At 61.9% G+C, this 19,391-nt stretch overlaps 2 protein-coding genes across 4 annotated transcripts in view; both read right to left on the minus strand.

Moving 5' to 3' along the window:
- Positions 1 to 9,497, minus strand: part of TMEM63A (transmembrane protein 63A) — a 26,594-nt gene extending 17,097 nt beyond the window's left edge. For all 3 annotated transcript variants that reach the window (XR_005528998.1, XM_039235841.1, XM_039235840.1), the window contains exons 1-6: positions 9,412 to 9,497; positions 8,051 to 8,250; positions 5,297 to 5,376; positions 3,600 to 3,666; positions 2,718 to 2,755; positions 62 to 204 (exon numbers count right to left, since the gene is read on the minus strand). Coding sequence is in view for 2 of the 3 variants with exons in the window: in XM_039235841.1 (XP_039091772.1) it covers positions 62 to 204; positions 2,718 to 2,755; positions 3,600 to 3,666; positions 5,297 to 5,376; positions 8,051 to 8,236 (514 nt within the window). In the remaining variant the exon portion in view is untranslated. The remainder of the gene's footprint in view (positions 1 to 61; positions 205 to 2,717; positions 2,756 to 3,599; positions 3,667 to 5,296; positions 5,377 to 8,050; positions 8,251 to 9,411) is intronic.
- Positions 9,498 to 14,609: 5,112 nt separating this feature from the next.
- Positions 14,610 to 17,242, minus strand: LOC120234133 (left-right determination factor 2-like). The gene is made up of 5 exons (XM_039235798.1): positions 16,993 to 17,242; positions 16,137 to 16,320; positions 15,645 to 15,688; positions 15,254 to 15,433; positions 14,610 to 15,213 (listed from the first exon to the last, which is right to left on the minus strand). Exons 1-5 carry the CDS (start codon positions 17,240 to 17,242, stop codon positions 14,873 to 14,875), a joined length of 999 nt encoding a protein of 332 aa, XP_039091729.1. The 3' UTR covers positions 14,610 to 14,872.
- Positions 17,243 to 19,391: the final 2,149 nt, after the last annotated feature.

Consider the following 19,391-nt stretch of genomic DNA (forward strand, 5'->3'; position numbering starts at 1 on the left):
CCCCCCCCCCCCCCCGGCTGCGGCTCTGCCCTGCCCAAGTCACACAAGGAGAGGACATTACCCAGCAAGTCACCCGAGAGGTTGACGGGCAGGATGACGCACAGGGACAGGAAGCTGACCACCACCAGCAGGAAGATGATGTGTCTTTGGAAGGACAGGTAGTGGATGGCGTCCTCGCCACATCGCTCCAGAATCTGCTCATCGCTGCCCAAGACACGCACAGGGAACGCGTGAGCGGCCCACTGCACCCTCAGCACCGCCCTGGGGGGGCGCCCTCAGCCCCACCCCCGCTCTCCACCTCCCAGGCCACCGAGCTTTCGGCCTCGCAGCTGGGGAGGGCAAGGGCAGGGCGGGGCGGGAAGTCCAAGCCTGCCCTCCCAGCGCCCCCACCAGACCCCAGGGCACCCGCCGCCTTCGCAGCCGGTGTCCCTGCAGATGCATGTGCAGGGGTGAGGTCCCGCGGCCCCTCCCTGCTTCTGTCAACAGGCAAAGCCACTGACCCCGCTCTATCTCCTGGTCTCGAGGCAAAGGGGGCGCGGTCCTTCAATCATTCCGGGCTCAGGCCACCCCGCCCCCCCGCCCCCCCTGTGTCCCGCCCCCTCTCTGTGTCCCGCCCCCCTGCCCCCCCCGCCCCCTCGCTGTGTCCCGTCCGGCCACGTGGGCCCTCCGACCTTTTCTCTGTGCCCCATTTGGGAGCTCCAGCGCCCCTGGGGACCTGGAAAATTCCAGGTGCTGACACCCAGGACGCCACACAGGGAAAAGGGGGGTCTCCCTGAGGCTCCGGCTTCCAAAACAGCCAGGAAAAGTCTGCACGGGCAGCAGGCAGCGAAGCAGGTGCCAGGGCGCGTCCGGGAGAGCGTCACGGACTGGTGGGAGGCGGGCAGGGGGCACGGGGAGAACCCCCGGGCCCACAGGGGCCGTGAGGCGGGGCCCCAGGCCGGCCTGGCACCAGCAGACACTCGGAAGCGAGGCTGCTGACGGACGGCGGGCCGTGTACCCAGAGGACAGAGCTCCGCGGCTACTGCACGCGGGCGCCTCCTACACCGCGGGCGCCTCCTACACCGCGGGCACCTCCGCCGCCCGCGCGAACGAGTCCTGCCCAGCGTGGACGGCGTCGACGCGCGACTCTCATCAACAGTTTTCCCGGAGACGCACCACTGCCTCCCTAGCTTGCGGGGAAGGGCAAGTCCAAGGACACTGAGGGGACGCTTTAAATGTCAGTTGTGGGGCGCCTGGGGGGGCTCAGTCGGTTAAGCGGAAGACTTCGGCTCAGGTCATGATCTCGCCGTCAGTGGGTTCAAGCCCCACGTCGGGCTCTGGGCTGACAGCTCCAAGCCTGGAGCTGCTTCAGATTCTGTGTCTCCCTCTCTCTCTGCCCCTCCCCCGGTCAAGTTCTGTCTCTGTCTCAAAAATAAATGTTAAAAAAAATTTTTTTAATAAATAAATAAATGTCAGCTGTAACACTGGCCATGAACAGCTGTTAGAACACAACTGCAGCCTTAAAAGAGTCAAAGCGTCCTTTCTGCGAAAGGAAGGAGATAGAGGAGACGGAAAACACGCTGGCACAGTGTTACAGTGACAAATCGGGACAGTGTTACAGTGACAGCCCCCCCTCAAGAGAAATACCTGTGTCAGCAGGGGGTGCTGGGGGGTAGACACGGAACAGGGTGAGATATGGAAGGGAGAAAGGGGTATGGGGAGGAGAATGGGGTATGGGGGAGGAGAGGGGGGGTATGGGGGGAGGGGTATGGGGAGGGTAATGGGGTAGGGGGAAGGAGAGGGGGGGTATGTGGGGAGGAGGCTTACAGAGCAGATCTACTCAGAGCTTTGGCAGGCTACCATGGAAATGAGGACTCAGAAAGCCCACCCAGTCCAGGCTGAGTGGGGACCCCAGCCCAGGGACAGGGGAGTGGTCTGAGCCCACCCAGCAGCGGCCACAGGTAGCAGCCACCCACAGGGATCACGCCGTGAGCATATGTCGGGGGAGGGCGCTAGGGGACTTAGAATCCTCTCTGTGTGCGACAGACTCATGCACAGAGCGTGGCCTGCAGCGTCGGGAGGAAACATGTCCCAGAGACGAGGTTTACCCGCGGCAGAGAAGGCCGGGGCCGGCCACCCCGCCTCTCCCACCACGCCACCTGGGCCCCTTTTATCGTGGAAAATGAGGCCCAGAGAGAGGAACTTGCCCAATGTCCTGGAACTACGTATTTCATCAAGTCTACCCTGTCCTCCCGTTTCACCACCGCAGGGGGCGCCGTCCCAGCCACTCCGAGCTTACGGGATTGCTCTCTGCGGGGCCCCAAGTGTTACAACCAAGGCAACTTTCAACCACACGGTTCATGTACAAAACCACCATTATTCCTCTGCTTTGCACCGAAAGGCGTGGAAGCCTTCTCCCCAGTGTGCTAGCGCTAAATACTACGTAACTATCACTCCTGCCTAAAGCAAGGGGGAGGGGGGCGGGGAAGGGTTGTAATTAGCTTGTGCAGGGCTGTGTGGGCCCTCTTCATTCCCAGCCCCCAAATAAGGCTCAGACTTGAACCCAGAAGTCTCTAAGAGACCCTGCCCCAGCGTCAGGCATTTTGGCTCTTCTCCTCGCCCTCCAAACGCACAGGCAAACCCACCCAAGCAAAGAGAAGCAGACACACACCTACCCGCACTCTCACTCACACACACATGCACACACACACGCGCGCGCGCACGTGCGCTGTACTCACTGCAGGCGGAAGATGGCGGTCAGCCAGGGACAGCATCCCTGGAACGGAGAGGGCAAGGATTAGCTCTGAGCATCTCTGTCTCCCGGAAGCAGATACAGTTCCTGCCTTCGACAGTCACGAACCATCTAACCCCCCACCCCGTTGTATAAAAGCAGCGCTTTTGTCCCCAAATCCAGCAAAGGCTGTGGCTTGTCCCCAAGGTGACAGAGTCCACAGGCCCCCAGAGCTCTGGGACATGCACCCCGTGCACGTTTTCTTGTAAAAACCTCTCCAGTTTTGACAGTCTGCGGAAAGACACAAGCCCCAGGGGCGAGGCCTGAACTTGAACTGGGGGCAGGTGACAGCTCAGAGCGGTTCTGGAGCCGCAGGCTCTGCTGGTTTGTCCCCAGTGCCGACTGAGACGCAGGACAGACGCCTTGTCGACGGGCCAGGCCCCCAAGGGTGGGGTTCTGGAGAGAAGAGGGCATCTAGGTCTGACTGTCCATTGCGACACTGCGTCTCTTAATCATGACCCGGCCTCCGACGCTGGGCTGGACCCGACTCCCTGAGCACCTACTCGGGTCAGGTGCTGAGGAACTGGGCTGGATAAGACTTGGCTCCGCCCACCTCTGACTCAGGCCAGGAGGCACATCAACAATAAACTGCCGCACAGATCCCTGCATGTGGTCACAGAGACGAGCGCTGGGACCACGGGGGACTTGGGAGTCAACCCCGCGTCACGCCCAGGGGCCTCCCTGCCGCATCTTCCTGTGGTCCTCCCACGTCCAGGTGGTCCCCAGCACCCTCCACTCAGGATGCAGGGGACCGAGTCGGCCGCCAAACAGGTGCCCAGCTGCCCCGCCCCCACCACGGCCATGGCCACGCCGTCCCGTTGATACCAACCAGCTCGCTTTCAAAATCTTGTTGCCCAAAAGAGGAAGATGACGACAGTCTCTGGAACCTGGACTCACTAGAACCACAAACAAAAGGAGAAAAATGCCAGAAAATTCTCTTCCAAAATCTAAGAACCATCGTCCAGTATTTTGCCGCCCTTCCAAGCTCCGGACCAAAACTACCGCCTTCCTGAAAGTCCGGGACAAGACATACTCGGCCCGTGAAACGTACCCACCAGGGCAGTGAGCACATCTGGGGGTGTAAGAGGTGAAAGCCTGCATTACGTGGGTCAGATGACAAGGGGTCGGGGCATCGCAGGCCTCCCCGTGCCCTGGGGCCTCGGCTCCGGGACGGCTCTACCTAACGGGACTTCAGGCTGCTGACGTCTGCGATGTGCCTCCCAGTGTGTCAGACAGACCCGGGAATAGATGCCGTGTTTTACCAGATCGAGACCACCACGGGCTGTAAGGCACATAATAATGCTTTAAACCGATGAGGAAGAAGAAAACACTGGCAATTGAACTGTGCCCGCCATTGATAACAGGCTGCACCCCAGTTTCAGGGACGAGAAAATGGGAACACATGCGTCTGAGAGCTGGGGGTGCTCCCCTCCCCTGCCTCGTGTGCTGAGGCGCGTGAACTGGGTTCATTTTCACTTCCCATTTTCTATTCCTGATTCCACCACCTGGCTTGTAGTGGCAGAAGACACAAAGAAACTTGACTTTCAAAGCCTTCACAGGCAACCCTCTCCTTCGACCTTCCCAGCAGCCCTGGGCAGGAGGCAAGAAACCCCCAGAAGGCGGGCACTTGACCTGGCCTCAGAGCCAGGGAGGAAGACAGGCCCCCTGGGACTCAGGGTGCCAAAACCACATGTCCCCAGAGTCTCCCCCAAACCATCCAAGGCTCCAACACAGCGGAAGCAAGAAGCCCTTGGGGCAAGGTTAACGCCCTCGGGCTTTGGAAAATGCCAGAACCCAGGAGGCAGGAAGCAGTGCGGAAGGGAGACAGTTTCAGAGCTACGCGCCTCGCGCAGTCACCACGCTTCATTGGCCCCATGTTGCAAGGGCGGAGGTCACCTTGGGGAAGCGGAGGCGGCCTGGGGGGTGGGGGGGCAGCCCGGCCACAGGTGTGTCTCCCCCACTGCTTCCTGTCCTGCATCTGACACCAGGTCCCAGGCCGTGTGACGGCCAGGCAGGGCTGGAGACGCCAGGGTGCAGGCCTAGAATACAGTTCCCTGCGGGCATCATGAGCAGACAACCCAGGTGACATCCGGCCAGGGGGGTCCATGCTGTGCCGCAGACACTCGACGCTGGCCAAGTGGGCCACCAGCCCACACTGACCCAGAGCAAGGACAGGAGCAGCCCCGTGGGGGATCAGCTCGCCCCCAGCCCCGGCCCCAGCCCCCAGCTAACTCCTTTCAGAGAAGAGAAACTTAAAAACGTTCAAGGTGAGGGAAACAAGCGGCATCCTTCTCAGCTGACATGAAAGCCCCAAGTATGCAAAGCAGTTAGATTTCCTCCACAGCCTGAAACCAACAAGGTTCATGGCCACGGCCGTGTAAGAGGCATGTGTGCTGAGGAGCAGGGCCCGCTTCTGACACGGGCCTGGCAGACGTGCTCGTGAACACAGCATGAGCATCACGCGTGGGCCCCGGGCCACGTCCCAGTGACTCTCTCTCTCTCTCTCTCAAGATGTGTCCTCCTTACCTGTCTGTTTCTGACACCAGGGCGATACGGCCATAATCCCAGAATCTCCTTCTTATGATGGAAAACACCAATATTAAACACTGGAAGGAAAAAAGAAACTGAGTAAAAGCACATCAGATGATTTCTCACTAGAGACAGACGCCTGCCTTAGGGGCAAACCCAGAGAAGGGCCCAGAGAGGGTGCCAGGCTACCCGAAGCCACACAGGTCAACGGGCCGTCAACGGGCCGATGCTCCGCTCGCCATCGTCACCAGTGCCTGACGCCAGCGCCCGGGGCACAGAGGCCTGGAGCCCCCCCCTGAGCTGGCCCTGGTGCCCTCCTCACCAGGCGCATGGGCCCCGCTCTGCCAGGACCCTCCTGAGCAGGAAGGGGACACCCCGGGGACCCGCTTCCTCCTTCACCTCACATGGAACTGCACTGAAGTACAGAGCGAGGTAGCGCGGCTCCCCCAGGCTGAGCCGCAAGCAGGGAGACCTTCACCTGGCGTCTGTTTGTCCCCCAGGCAAGCCCCACAGACGCCAGCATGGGGGGCAAGGGGGGGGGCAGCGCCAGTGGCCACCAGGACCCGGGGCTCCAGCCCCACAGCCTGGGGCCCTCAGCTGATCTCTCTAAACCCCCTTTGGATGTAAGATCTGTAAGTTCTACACCATCTCCTCCATCTCGGCTGATCCTCAGGCCCGATCTTACCTGGACAGGCCCCTTCCCTTCAAGGTTCAGGGCGGATGACACAGAGCCATTTGTAATGAGCCCATCCCTGCCAGCTCGGTCAGAGACTGAGCTTCTGGTTTGTTTATTTTACTATATATTTAAGAATTGAGCTTTTTTTTAAAGTTCATTTATTTATTTTGAGAGAGACACACAGAGCAACCAGGGGAGGAGCAGCCTGACTCAGGGCTCAGTCTCGCGAACCATGAGATCCTGACCTGAGCTAAAATCAAGAGTCGGATGCTTAACCAACGGAGGCACCCAGGCATCCCTGGGAGTGAGGGTTTGTTTTTTTTTTTTTAAATGTTTATTCATTTCTGAGAGAAAGAGACAGAGAGAGAGACTGCAAGCAGGGGAGGGTCGGAAAGAGAGGGAGACCCAGAATCCCAAGCAGGCTCCAAGCTCCAAGCTGTCAGCACAGACCCCAACACGGGCCACCCAGGCACCCAGAACTGAGCTTTTAAATGTGGGTTTGTTGGGGCACCTGGGTGGCTCAGTCGGTTAAGCCTCCGACTTCAGCTCAGGTCATGATCTCATGGTTCGTGGGTTCGAGCCCCACATCGGGCTCTGTGCTGACAGCTAGCTCGGAGCCTGGAGGCTGCTTCGGATTCTGTATCTCCCTCTCTCTCTGACCCTCTCCTGCTCACGCTCTCTCTCAGAAATAAATTTTTAAAATAAAAATAAAAAATAAATAAATAAATGTGGGTTTGTCTCCCTAAAGGGAATCCAGAGGCCAGAATCCCACAGGGACTGTCTCCAGGTGGGCGGGGAAGCTGGTGATGACACAGGTGAGTCATGCCTCAGGACAAAGCTGAAGGCTGTGAGCAAGTGCCTGCCCCTCCCCACCCCCCGCTGCCTTCTTGGGGTGTGGTCCCCACACGCCCACATCCTCCAGGCTGCACCCCATCACGTCCCCATGCACGTCCAGCAGCACCGGCTCACTGCCCTGGAGAGCGACTGTCCCCTCCACCAGCGCCGCTCCTCTGTTAATCCCACCAGCCCTCGGCACCATGGGGGCCCCCCGGGTCACCCCCATCACCCGAGGATGGCATACTCAACCTACACATGGGCTCCGGCTCCGAGAGATGGGCGTCTGGCACCGAAAACCCCTTTCTCAAGAATGTTTTTAAAGTTTACTTATTTGAGAGAGAGTGAGAGAGGGAGCACAAGCAGGGAAGGGACAGAGAGAAAGGGAGGGAGAGAGAACCCCAAGCAGGCTCCTCACCATCAGCGCAGAGCCCACTGCAGGGCTTGAACCCACGAACCAGGAGATCGGACCCAAGCTGAGATCAAGAGTCGGACTTTAACCAACTGAGCCGCCAGGAGCCCCCAAAAGCCCTTTCTCATAAAAGCAACGTGAGTGGCGGCAGCCCGTAAGGTGCCCCGTGAGACAAACCCCGGCAACAGTGTGGGTCTGAGTCCTGGGCCCCCCCACCCCTCCCCCACCCCTCCCCCACCCCTCCCCCAGCCCCCCCAGCATACCCACAGCAGGAGGCCCGGCCACCCCACAGGCAGGCACACAGGAAGGGCCCCTTGGCCTCAGGAAATCCCACCCCCAGGGAATCCCACACGGCTGAAGCGGGTCCGCTGGGGGAGAAACGGGGTGCTACAAACTGGGGGGACATTTGGGAACAAGCAGGTCTAGGCTACCGAGAGGCCACAAAGGTGGGCCTTCCCCCAGCTTTGTCCTCTGCTCCGCGACCAGTCCCCTAAAAGGCCCAGGACCCGGGGGGACAGGAGGTGACATTTCTAAGCTGGGAGGTGCGGCCACTCTATTCCACCCCACTTTCCACTCACGCCTCTGGTCCCTGTGGGCTGACCCCTTCCAGGGCCTTACGATGTGACAGGCTGACTGTGACTCATAACCAGAGGGACAGCTGCGTGTGCAGGGCCCAGCTCCCCAGGGTAGGGACAACCCTGATTTACAGAGCGGGAACCTGCTGTGTGTCACACGGCACGGTCACAGCAGGTGAGCGGCAGCACCTGGCCCCACACCTGAGTCTCCCAGAACCCCAGGGCGGGGGGACACGGCTCAGGAGGGGGCTCACCAGGAAGCAGCTGGCGTCTATGAACAGGACAGTGGGGACGCCCCCGAAGGTGACGCCCTGGAGCACGGTGCTGTTTCTGGCCGTGTTGTAGCAGTACGAGTCGTTGGGCCGGTCCCCGATGCCCAGCCGCTCGCGCACGGACACCGCCTTGGACCGCCACAGCTCCAGGAGCGGGGAGTCCTTCATTGTGCCCCTTCTCCCTGGAGGGCAAACAGCGCAGGCGGTCAGGGCCCGAGGAGGGCGCAGGGGCCGCCGGGCACTGGGAGAGGCGGAGCCCACGAGAATAGCCCCATTGTGGGAACCTTCCTGGGGGTCAGACGGACAGGCGGACGGCGCATCGGGACACAGCCGGCAGCGGTGTGCCCAGGGCAAGGGGGAAGGGGAAGGACGGAGGCTGCCTAAGAGGTGCCCGAGCTCCTGCCAGGAAATGTCCTCCCGTGGGAGCCCCTGGGGGCTGGAGAGGACAGGTGGGGACAGCAATGAGGGGGATAAAGTCGGGGAAGACGAAAGCACAGGAGGAAACGAATAGGGAGGAAGGGCCGCCCGTCCAAGTACGCAAGATAGATGATCTCCCTAATGCCAACACACGTGGGCTCCAGGAAGGCCCAGAAGAGGCAGCCAGAGAGGGCAGGGAGGGGGGAGCACACCCAGCTCTGCCCCCCACCCCCACCCTCCAGGGTAACCCCCAGTCTAACTGGAAGGCCCGCCCTTTCCAAAGCAAATATAGCTGCTTGTTGGCCTTTCCTTTCTGAGGCTCCTGGGGCCCCGGGAGACTAATGGAAATCACCAGTGTTTGTCTCCTGTCACCGAAGGCCCCCGAATTAGCGGCCTCTCACACGGTCTATGCCTGGAGCAAGCCTTCCTCAAGCTCCCGCTTCCCCGCATCCGGCGGGACCAGTCCTGGGACTTTTGTGAGGTCTGATGTGTGTAACCTGCCACAGGGACAAAGATCTTGGGGACGAGAAGAAAAGGGACAGAGATGTCTGGACTTCCTGGAGATGTGGCTGGGGTGTGTTTGTTGGGGGGGGGGGTGACTGCCACTTGGACCCCTGGGGCAGGCTGGCTGGGGACCATGTCACACACATCACAAAGTGCAGGAAGCAGGCCCAGGGCAGGGATCCCCAGGAGCCAGAATCACTCTCCCACGCGCCTTCTAAGAGACTTGCCGATGGCCGGAGGATGACAGCAGAGCCCTGGAGCTGGTGGCTCTCAACAGTCTCAGAGGCCACCTCTGGGAGGCAGATCCTGGTTTCCCTGCTGTATTGTGGCACCCAGTGGCACCACCGCGACAGAAGGGCCAGCCCGACGCGCGACGCGCCACGGGGCCAGCGCCTGCCCCTCCCTCCCTGTCCCGCACTCACCAGACGCCCAGAGAAGGAAGGACTGTGGGTGAGTTCCTTGGCGAGGTCCTCAGCCGGCACCGGCAAAGACAGGGGCAGCCCCGGCCACCTCCCCAGCCGCCTCAAGCCTGCCTCTCATTTCCTGCTCGGCCTTCCTGACCCCGGACCGGGCGCTCGGCCTTCCAGACTCCCCTGAAGAACACACACGTCAGAGTCACTGAGGGCCGCCTTTTCCAGTTGGGCTCACACGCCGCCGAGTCTCTGAACTCGACCTCTGGTGTTTCCCACCCTGCCTCCCCACACCACCCCCGCTCTGCTCTCCTCCCCCTCCCCCTCCCCCCCCCCACCGCCCGAACTGGTTCTGGGCGCTCCTCTGTCGGACCTGCCCCTCTCTCCTCCTCCAGCCTCCAGCATCAGCAGCCTCTAGGCCCTGCTGGGCCCAGGGAGTGTCCTCCCCACAGAAGCCCAGGTGGCTGGGGACCCCAGGGAAGGGCCTCTGAGTCCAGGACCTCCCCAAGGGCAGCTGCCGCCCAAGGGCCAGAATCAGGAAAAGGGACACAGCAGAACAAGGAAGGCTTGAAAGGTGACGTGGAAAGGAAAAACCATGCCCGTGGACTGCTCACAGAGGGAGCACTGTCCCTGGAAAGGAGTGGCTGCCATGTGGCTGCTGGGGGCGGGCCGCCCTCGCCGATGCTGCCCGAGCAGAGCAGAGGCCCCAGAGGAGGCCACCCAAGGCGCCTCTCCTCCCTTCTACCCTGGGCACACCTCTAAGTCCCCTCCCTCCCACCAGCCTCCTCTGGGTGGTTTCACATAGTCCACTGAGAACTCGCGAGATCGGCCAGCAAGGACTGCCAGCCTGGGGGGGCAGGGGCCTCGGGGCTCCCAGGGCATCGGCCTGTCCCGCCAGCCCCCTCCAGCTGAGGCACCCAGGGGAGGGCACAGCCTTGGAGGCTGGCGGTCTCTCCCAAACCTTTCGGCTCGATCGTGGACTGTCCCTTCGCTGGACACACATCGTGTCCCAACTCTGCTGAAAGCCCGTGGTCCCCCCAGGGCCGGCTCCTCTCTCCCTTCCCCAACAGGACGTGGGGGACACGACCAACGCAGGGCGTCCAGCACAGAAGGGACAGAGCTGGCTCGGCGGGGGAAGCCAGCGAGCAGGCCCTGACCTCGTGGATGTGGCGTCCTCCCTGTGTGTAGATATGCCTACACGAGTGCCCAGCACGCATCTGTGCCTTCCAGAGAGTTCTCTGCTACTAACCCGAGGGCAGGAGAACTAGAGTCACTGCGGAGGCTCAGGCCCCCCACGCACCCCAGGCCTGGCTGTGGCGCTGGGAGGGGGGCCAGGTCCAGCAGCAGGCCTAACCCGCCACGGTGAGTGCTAAGCACTGCTCGCCCGAGCGGCAGCTGCGAATGGCCCCGCAGCAGCACACGTGACCATCTCCGCCTTCCTTCCAGAAACGCCGGAAAGTCGCCGGGGGTGCATCAGCATCTCGGTTCTTACAAGAAGGCCCCACACGAATTCGGGGTATTTCTATCATCACAGATCTCCGGGTCTCGTTCCAACAGCGAGACCACAGCAGCCCCAGGCTCTCCGCCGCGGGAGCCACGGACTCGGGTCTTCCCGATGCAGAAGAAAGGTCGTGAGGGAAACACAGACTTCTCAAAGCAGCGCCGGGGGGGGGGCCAGGAACCTGGACAACTGTCCATCTCCAGGGACATCAGTCCTGGAGCGTCAAGAAAACAGCCCAGACTCTGGGCACAGTGGGAGGCAGGGCGTCCAGCGCAGACCTGCGTTCTGGAGTCAGGGTCTCAGCCCCCACGTCGTTCTGGCAGCGGCTTAAATGCTCAGCGCCTTGACTTCCTTCCCCACGAAACGGGGCGATGCTGTCATTCTCTCACCAGGGCTGTTGGGAGGCACATACCTGAGACCCTGTGCATGAAGCACTCAGCCCAGTGCCAAAAGCTGGTGGCCTTTATTTTAAATCACTCCTCCAGCTAATGGGAAACACAAGGTCAGGACCCATCTGAATTTTTCCCCCATTAGAGCCCAATGAACAGACCTTTGGCCCAACACTAAACAAAGAAGCGGTTGTGTGAAGAGGTGGCTTCTGTTCACATCCACCTCGAGGCAGAAGCTACTCAGGACCCCGACAGGTGTCCCAGGAGGGGAGGAAGGAGGAAGGCAGTGGTGTGCTCAGAACGAAAAAGGGAGAAACGACTTTTTCTTCAGTACGGGGTGGCCTGGAGTTTGTCCCCGTCCCCCATGGCCTCAGAAGGCCCCAGCATGTCTGTCTCCCCTGCCCCCTTGTGCCAGGGCCGCACTGGTGGGCACAGCCCCCTGGCCGGACCGCGAAGCCTGGACACGGGGCCCGGCGCAGGCCACACTCCCGGGCCTGGAAGGAACCTGGGAGGTCATCTGGTCTACCAGCCTGTCCACGTCCTGCGCTTGCCGACGCCACCCCACCCGGGGTTGAGAGATGGAGGCCGCCCCAGAGTCTCAGGTAGCCGGTCTTATCAGGTCCCCAAATCCCAGCGGTTTGGGTTTCCTGGTAGAGATCTTCTCCCCCTCCCCTCCCCCCAAGGGCCCCTTCCCTTCTTCCCCCCTCCCCTGGACTCCAGCAGGGCCGTGGGCACCGAGGGACCGCCCCAGTGCCTCCCACCTGCCTCCCTGGGGCGGAGGGGAGGTGGTGGGGGTCCGAGAAGGAAGAGCCCCCGGCTATGCTCCTGCTCCCCGTTCCTCCGGGTTCCTCCCAGCGGAGGCCTGGGGCAGGGAGGGGCCCTCGCGAACAGCTACAGCCTCAGGGGTGGGGGCTGGGGGGTCCGCGCATACAGCTGGAGCCTCGGAGATGGGGGTGTGGGGAGGGGGTCCGCGCGTACAGCTGGAGCCTCGGGGGAGGGGTCCGCGGCAGGCCCCGGACCCTGGACTCGGCCCCGGGAGGGCTGCGGGCGACCCCCGACCCGGCACCCCCGCCCACCGTACCTGCGGTGCCCGCGCGGCCAGCTGCACCTGACGGGCGGGGCAGGTCCCGCCCCCGAAAAGTTACAAAGTGAAACTCCAGGCGCCTCCCGCACATGCGCACCGCCCGCCCAATTTGCGGATCCCGCCCCCGCCCTGCCGCGCGCAGCCCCGGGACCTGCCCCCGCCCCTGCGCACCCGGAGCCGCCGCGCAGGGGTGGAGGGGAGGCCTGGCAGCTCGGGTCCGCGCGCAGGTCCTGGCGTCCCGGGGTTCGGGGGAGGGGGACACCGTCCTGTGCAGGCCTCGGTGTCCACAGACCCGGGGCGCGGGGGCAGCTGCCCTTCGGGGCCCTTCTGGGGGTCCCGCTGGGGAGGGAGAGCCTGGACGCCTTGCGCGCCCTTGCAGACAGACCGGGATTCTTCCGCCTCTGAGCTGTGGCTCCTGGGTTGCCTTTCCTTACCTCCCTGCCCGTGGCCGCGACCAGCGCCCCGGCCTGTGGCTCCCTGCACTGGGCTGTCTTCTTGGCTGGGGTCCGGGTGACTCCTGCTCTTTCCCTGATGGGTCTTTTCCGTCCCTTCTGGCCTCCTAACTTTCCCCACCCGGCCCCGCCTTCTCCCAACCACCCTCCCACCCGCCGCTAGTTAGTTCCTGGAGTTTGCCGAGGGCCCTTGCGCTCAGCCCTTGTCAGCCGTGCAGGTGCATGGACATTTGTCCACTCCTGCTCTCCCTCCCGCTGCCAAGCCTCACACTTGATAACCCCAGCGTGCCCGGGTGTGTTGGCTGGATGTCCAAGCCGCCCCCACCCCCGCCCCCGCCCCCCAGACTTCTCAGGCCTATCTTCCCAGGCCTCACACCTCCGTCCTGCATGTCCCCACGGCCTCCCTGCCTCAATTAATGCCACCAGCACCGGCCTGGTCTGTGCTGAGGGGTCCAGGGAAATGCCTGGTTCTAAGTGTATTTATTTATTTTGAGAGGGAGCATGCGCACCTGCGCGTGCACCGATGGGGGAGGGGCAAAGAGGTAGAATCCCGAACAGGCCACGCGCTGTCCGTGCAGAGCCCCAGGTGAAGCTCGAACTCACAAACTGTGAGATCATGACCTGATGGGAGATCAAGAGTAATACTTAAGCCACTGAGCCACCCAGGCGCCCCGGAAGTGCCCGGCTGTATCTAACCTCAGTAATTAGAATGGTGAAGGCACTGGCCAAAAGAAGGAAAGGATCTTTGATTTCAGAGAGGGACGGGATTTCTAAATTTGATTTTCAGTAGACTAAGTTTATTTCAAAATCAAGAGGAGGCCAAATGGGTGAGACGTGGTTTGAGCTAAATAAAGCACAGGCCCTGTTAAATATCAGGCAGTGTGTGGGGTTCTTGTAAGAATGCTGTTTCCTTAAATCTACAGTAAGTGTACGGGAGTCAGGGATTGTTCTGTTTGGTAGGGAAGGAAATAGGGGTTTGGAAAGTGTGGAATTCAGAACTAGTAAGAGCCACGCAGACCGGCCAGAAATTCAGGATGTCCAGGCTGGGTCCCTGCAACAAAGTCACAGCTTAACAGCCGCTGTGTTCTGGGCATTCTAAATTGTCAGGGATGCCTGGGTGGCTCACTCAGTTGAGCATCTGACTTCAACTCAGGTTATGATCTCACCATTTGTGAGTTTGCGCCCCACGTCGGGCTCTGTGCTGACAGCTCATAGCCTGGAGCCTGCTTCGGATTTTGTATGTATCTCTCACTGTCTCTGTCTCTCTCAAAAATAAATAAACATTTAAAAAATAATAAGTAAATTGTCATAGCCAATATTTTCGACATTTGCTCCCCTCGTGTGCCCCTAAATCTAAAGGAATCACCTACAGGCTTGTGCTACTTATGATTTTCCTTGCAGACTTTGTTTTGTAGCAAGGAGAATTGAAACAGAGCCCGCTCACTGTGTCCAGGGAGGTAAAGACATCAACACATCAACAACGACAAAAAAGATGTCTGTTTCAATTCAAAAAGGATAGACACACAGGACTCTGTTTCAATCCTAGCTTCCTGTATTACTCAGCTCCTTCCTCCGTTTTCTAAGCAGGTTGACCTAATCTCTATAGAAACTTTGTTTCCTCAGGGTTCCGGTAAAATAGAGAAATGCAGAATAACATGTGTTTCATCTGTTTATTAGGTAATGCCCTGTAGATCAGGGTTAGAAATGCATAATCTGTACTTGACTGAACACATAGCCCATTGCACAGAGCTCAGCCCAGACCCAGTGATGGGACATGGAAACAATGACAATTTGGGCTTTTTATTCTCAGGTTACAGAATTGATTGAGATAAGTGCTTGGGATATGCAGTGCATGATGGGAACAGAGATGGGCAGGGGCTACCCAGTAGCACCTGAGTCTCGACCCCCAGGAGAAAACATTGGGAGGTGAGCTGAATGGATCGAGGAAGCAAATTCAGTTCAGTAGACAGCGCTCAGCCTTGGCCATCAGCAGTCCCGTAGTCCCAAGATGCCCCGGTGCCCTGACCCACACAGCCACCGCCCACCCCTAAGGCCCCAGCTTCCTGGGCACGGGCGCCCCATCCCATGAGCAGGCGCACTTCTCCACCCTCACGTCGAGCAGGCTGACCACCCAGGGCCTGGGCCTGTCCCCCTCCTTGACGCTGATCATCACAGGCAGAGAGGTAATCTCTGAGTCGGAGCGGCCCCTGAAGGTCCGGGGCCCGGGGGGCTGCCGGCACGCGCCCACACACTCATAGGCCAGGAAGCCGGGGGTCACCAGCACCCAGTGCTGAGCCCATGTCATCCCCCGCAGGTCAATGTACATCTCCTGGCAGCAGCAGCGGGCGTCCTCCGCCACCAGCGCCCCAGGGTCACAGTCATCTCGTGCTCTGTGTGGGCAGGAGGGGCACAGGTCAGCCGAGGTCACGGGGGGGTTGCTGCAGGGGCATCTGGGAGGGGGGTGTGCCCTCCAGGCCCTGGGAGGCGAAGCGCACCAGCTTGTGGGCGCTGGGGGCCCACGGGCCCAGGTGCTCCCTCTGCACGGACACCTGCAGCAGCAGCGGCTGCCCAGGCCGGCTCAGCTGCCGCCAGAAGTTCACGGCCTTGGGGCACCTGGGTGGCTCTGTCCGTTAAGCATCCGATTCTTGACAGCGGCTGATGTCACCATCTCCCGGTCATGAGATCGAGCCCCACATCAGGCTCTGTGCGGACATCAGGAGCCTCCTTGGGATTCTCTCTCATTCCCTCTCTCACTTCCTCTCTCAAAGTAAATAAATAATAAATTAATTTAAAAAAAAGAAGTTCACAGCCTCAGTCCTTCCCCTTGAAGGGCTTCCAACCACTCTCGTGGAGGGACACCAGCCTGTGACAACGGTGGGCACGGGAGCCTGAGCTGGGGCTGGGGACACTCCTGAGGGATCCTCCCCCCTCCCTTGAGCTGGGCCTTCATGCGCCCTCCCTTCACCTCTCCCCCTCTCCTCTCCCCCAACCCCTCCCCCATGCTGGGCCCGCCTCCCCCTCCCGCTCCCCCTCCCCCACTCCCTTAACCCTCTCCCTCCTCCCCCCTCCCCCACATCTGGGCCTCCCCCTCCCCCCTCCTTTCCTCTCCCTCTCCTTCTCTCCCCTTCCCCCTCCCCCATCCAACCCCCTCACGTCCCTTCTTTTTCCCTCCTCTCCCCTCCCCTCGCCCTCTCCCCTCCCACCACCATTCTCTTCCCCTGCCTCTCTTCACCTCCCCTCCCCTCCGCACGGGCACCCCCCACCCCCACCTCCCCACCAGGAATGCACCAGGTAGGTGCTGTTGGACGCACAGCCACTGGACGGTGACGCGGGCGCTGTGCGGGGACAGCCTGCGGAGTGCGGCCTTGGGGACCGGCTGCTGGAAGAGCCGCAGCACCGCCTGCACCAGCTCGCTGTCGGGTGGCAGCCGCCCCTCCATACTGAACACCAGCACGTGCGTGGAGGCCTCCGACGCCAGCAACCTGCCTGCCACCTCTGGGGACAGGAGCAGGCTCAGGAGGCCTGTCCCACACCAGGGCAGCCAGGAGGGCCCAGGGCCCAAAGCCAGTGACAGAGTCCCCCACCAACCCGCAGGAGGGGGGTGGGGCAGGGTGAGGAGGGGGGCCCCACGTGCACAGCCTTCTTTTTTGTTTATTTATTTTCATAGGGTGAGAGACAGAGGGCAAGAGGGGGAGGGGCAGAGAGAGGGAGAGGGAATCCCAAGCAGGCTCTGTGCTGACAGTGCAGAGCCCGACATGGGGCTCGATCCCACAAACCTCGAGATCATGACCTGAGCCCAAACCAAGAGTGGGACGCTTAACCGACTGAGCCCCCAGGCACCCCGACACGCAGCCTTCCTTAGGCGAAGGGACCCAGCTAAAGTGGGAGGGCGGCGGGGAGAGGAGGGCAGAGAACCCGCCTCGGAAATCTGTGGTCACCAGCAGGGAGTGGCCTTTCCAAGAGGGAGGACAAGAGCCCTGACTCCTGTCCTCTGCCCGCCTGCTGTGGGGCCCTCGCCCAGTGGAATGTCCCCAACCCGAGAAAGAGGGCCCTGGGGCCCTGGACCCAGCAGTGCCTACAGCCCTTTGGGGCCCGGGCCTCCGACAGCCGCCCCGGGACGGGCCCCCAGCCTCGGCCTCCCCAGCCTCGGCCTCTCCTCGGCCTCACCTCGGACTCTCTGGCTGAACCGCTTCCCCCGGGAGCGGGCGCCGTGGCTCCGCCGCAGCAGGGCCACGTACTGGGCCCTCACGTGGGCCGGGGTGGCCGGCTCCTCCGCGTCGCGCTGGGCCGGGCCGGGCGCCTCGCTGAGGCCCAGCTGCCGCAGCAGGCTTTCCAGCACCTGCTCCCCGGTCAGGGCGGCCCCGGGGCCCGGCAGGGGCAGCGCCCAGAGCACCCAGCACAGCCACAGGGGCCCCATGGTGCGGGCGGGGGTGGGGGTGGGGGGCAGAGCAGACGTGTCCCCCAGGGAGGCTCGGCGAGGGTCCCAGCCTGTTGTGCGGAGAGCCAGGCCGGGCCAGTTTTATAGGCAGCCCTGGGCCAGGCCAGGCGGAGGGAGGGAGGGAGGTCACACCCCTCAGACCTCCTGGGAGCTCAGTGGCCAGACAGGTCCTCGGGCCTGGAGGAGGGGGCTGTCTGGGAAGCGCCCGTGTGGACTGGGGACGGCTGGCTGTTGCGTCTGCTCGGTGGCCGGGAGCTCCTGCCCTAACTGGTGTGTCTTCCGGAGAAGCAGCAGGCGCCTCATCTGCGCCACATTCCCAGTCTCCCCGTCACAGAACGGGCTGGGCTGTGGCCCTGGTGTCTGGTTGCCCCTGTGGGTAGAGTGCCTCCCCCCTGCCGGCTCCTGGATTAAGGACCAGCTCTGGGGGAGGGATCAGCATCTGGCCTGCTGCTTGCAGGGCTGCTGAGACCCGGGGCTGCCCGCGGCTGGAAACTGCTCTGGGGAGCTTCCCAGGCAACAGAAGCCACGATGATTTAGCACCAGCGGGTGTTGGGCCAACAAGGACCCTCCTCTCCCTCTTCCTGGCTGTTCGTGGACTCGGACATCAGAGGTGGAAGAACCAATCCACCGCCCCCTCCAGCTTCCGAGCCAGAAACTGAGGCTCCGAAACATGACCACTTCCTCGAGCTCCCTCAGTATACTGATGGCCGCAGCATAAATGGGCCTCCCGGTGCCCGGCCCTGGATTCCTTCCACGCCTTCTGGCTCTTCCCAGCCAGAGTCCGGCTGGCCCCCTGAAGTTACCCTGGGACACGGTCCAGGTTATGGGGCGGCGGGGGGCCGGGCCAATCCCACGGCTTCCTGAGGCTCCCTCCATGTGGGTGTGGGTTGGCAGAGGCTTAAAGGCGTTTACCGGGGGTAAGAAATGCCTGGGCGGTCGCCAGGGGCGGTGCTACCACCAGATAGGAGACACGGGTGGAGACACATTTCGACTATTTGCTGTTTATCTGAAATCCGGATTTCACTGAGAGTCCTCTACTTTTATTTGCTTAAATCTGGCAGCCAGTAAGCCAGTGTGGACTGGGACATGTGTTACAACAGGCTGACTAACCACGGTCCGAAGGCAGCTCCATCCTTTGTGATGCGGAGGAAGGAGCCTGGCTTCCGCCTGCACAGGGTCCGGCCCAGAGTGCCACTGAGTCCCTTGGGCCCGAGATGCTAAACAGCCCTGGAGCTGGAGGGGGTGGAGGGGTGAGGGAGGAGAAGGAGGAGGGAATGAAGGATCAGCAACCCGGCCCCAGGGCCTGTGTGGACCCAGCCAAGGGCATCGTGGGGGACACGGGGCCGGCCTGGGGTGTGGGCAGCTAACCCGGCTGGTCCCGGAGACATGTGTGGTGGAGGCTGAGGCAGAAGGGCAGTTGAATGGAGCCATGTGCCCACGACCTGCCTCTGCCCCTTCAGGCCAGGGTTTGACCTCAGCCAGGGTCCAGGCCGCTGGGTGAGGGCCACGGGGAAACGTGGGCTCCGAGCTGGACGGGGCCTGGGCTCAGAACCAGGGAGCTCAGGGCGGTGGCAGCTGAGCCCACGAGCGGCTCCCCGTCCGCATTATCCTGTCCCCTCCTGCTCAGGGCAGGCTCTGCTATGGGTGCTACAGAGGTGGCCCGAGGCCCAGCCCCGGTGCCCTGGGGCTGTCCCAAGCCTGCAGCCATCAGCCTCCCAGACCCCCAGGCTTGGGGGCCCACGTGGCCCCTCGGAGTCCTCCCAGGACAGCTGGGGTCCGCAGGGCCGCCCCTTGCCCCGGGCTCCCTCTGCAGAGAACCACGATTTGGTTCATGCGGTCCCTTCCCGGCAGGGGTGAGTCCTGGGCTCTCCTTGCTGTGCCGTCCTCGAGCTTGTGGCCTCTTGAGAGCCACTGAACCCCCTTCTGACAACTGTTTGCTAGGCAGTGGGGTGAGGCCAGGAGAGCCTGGATTCTGGAAGGACGCCTTTGCATTCTGATAAGGAGAGCTGATGTGGGTCCCGCAAGCTCACGGGATACACACGGGTAACGCCCTCATCTGATTGATAAGGAAAGCACACACAGGCAGGTGATGAACTCGTCCAAGGTCAGGGGCCAGGCCTGACCCTCC

Source organism: Hyaena hyaena, unplaced genomic scaffold (genome assembly GCF_003009895.1).
Source record: "Hyaena hyaena isolate Hyena2069 unplaced genomic scaffold, ASM300989v1 scaffold_103, whole genome shotgun sequence".
Classification (NCBI taxonomy): Eukaryota; Metazoa; Chordata; class Mammalia; order Carnivora; family Hyaenidae; genus Hyaena; species Hyaena hyaena.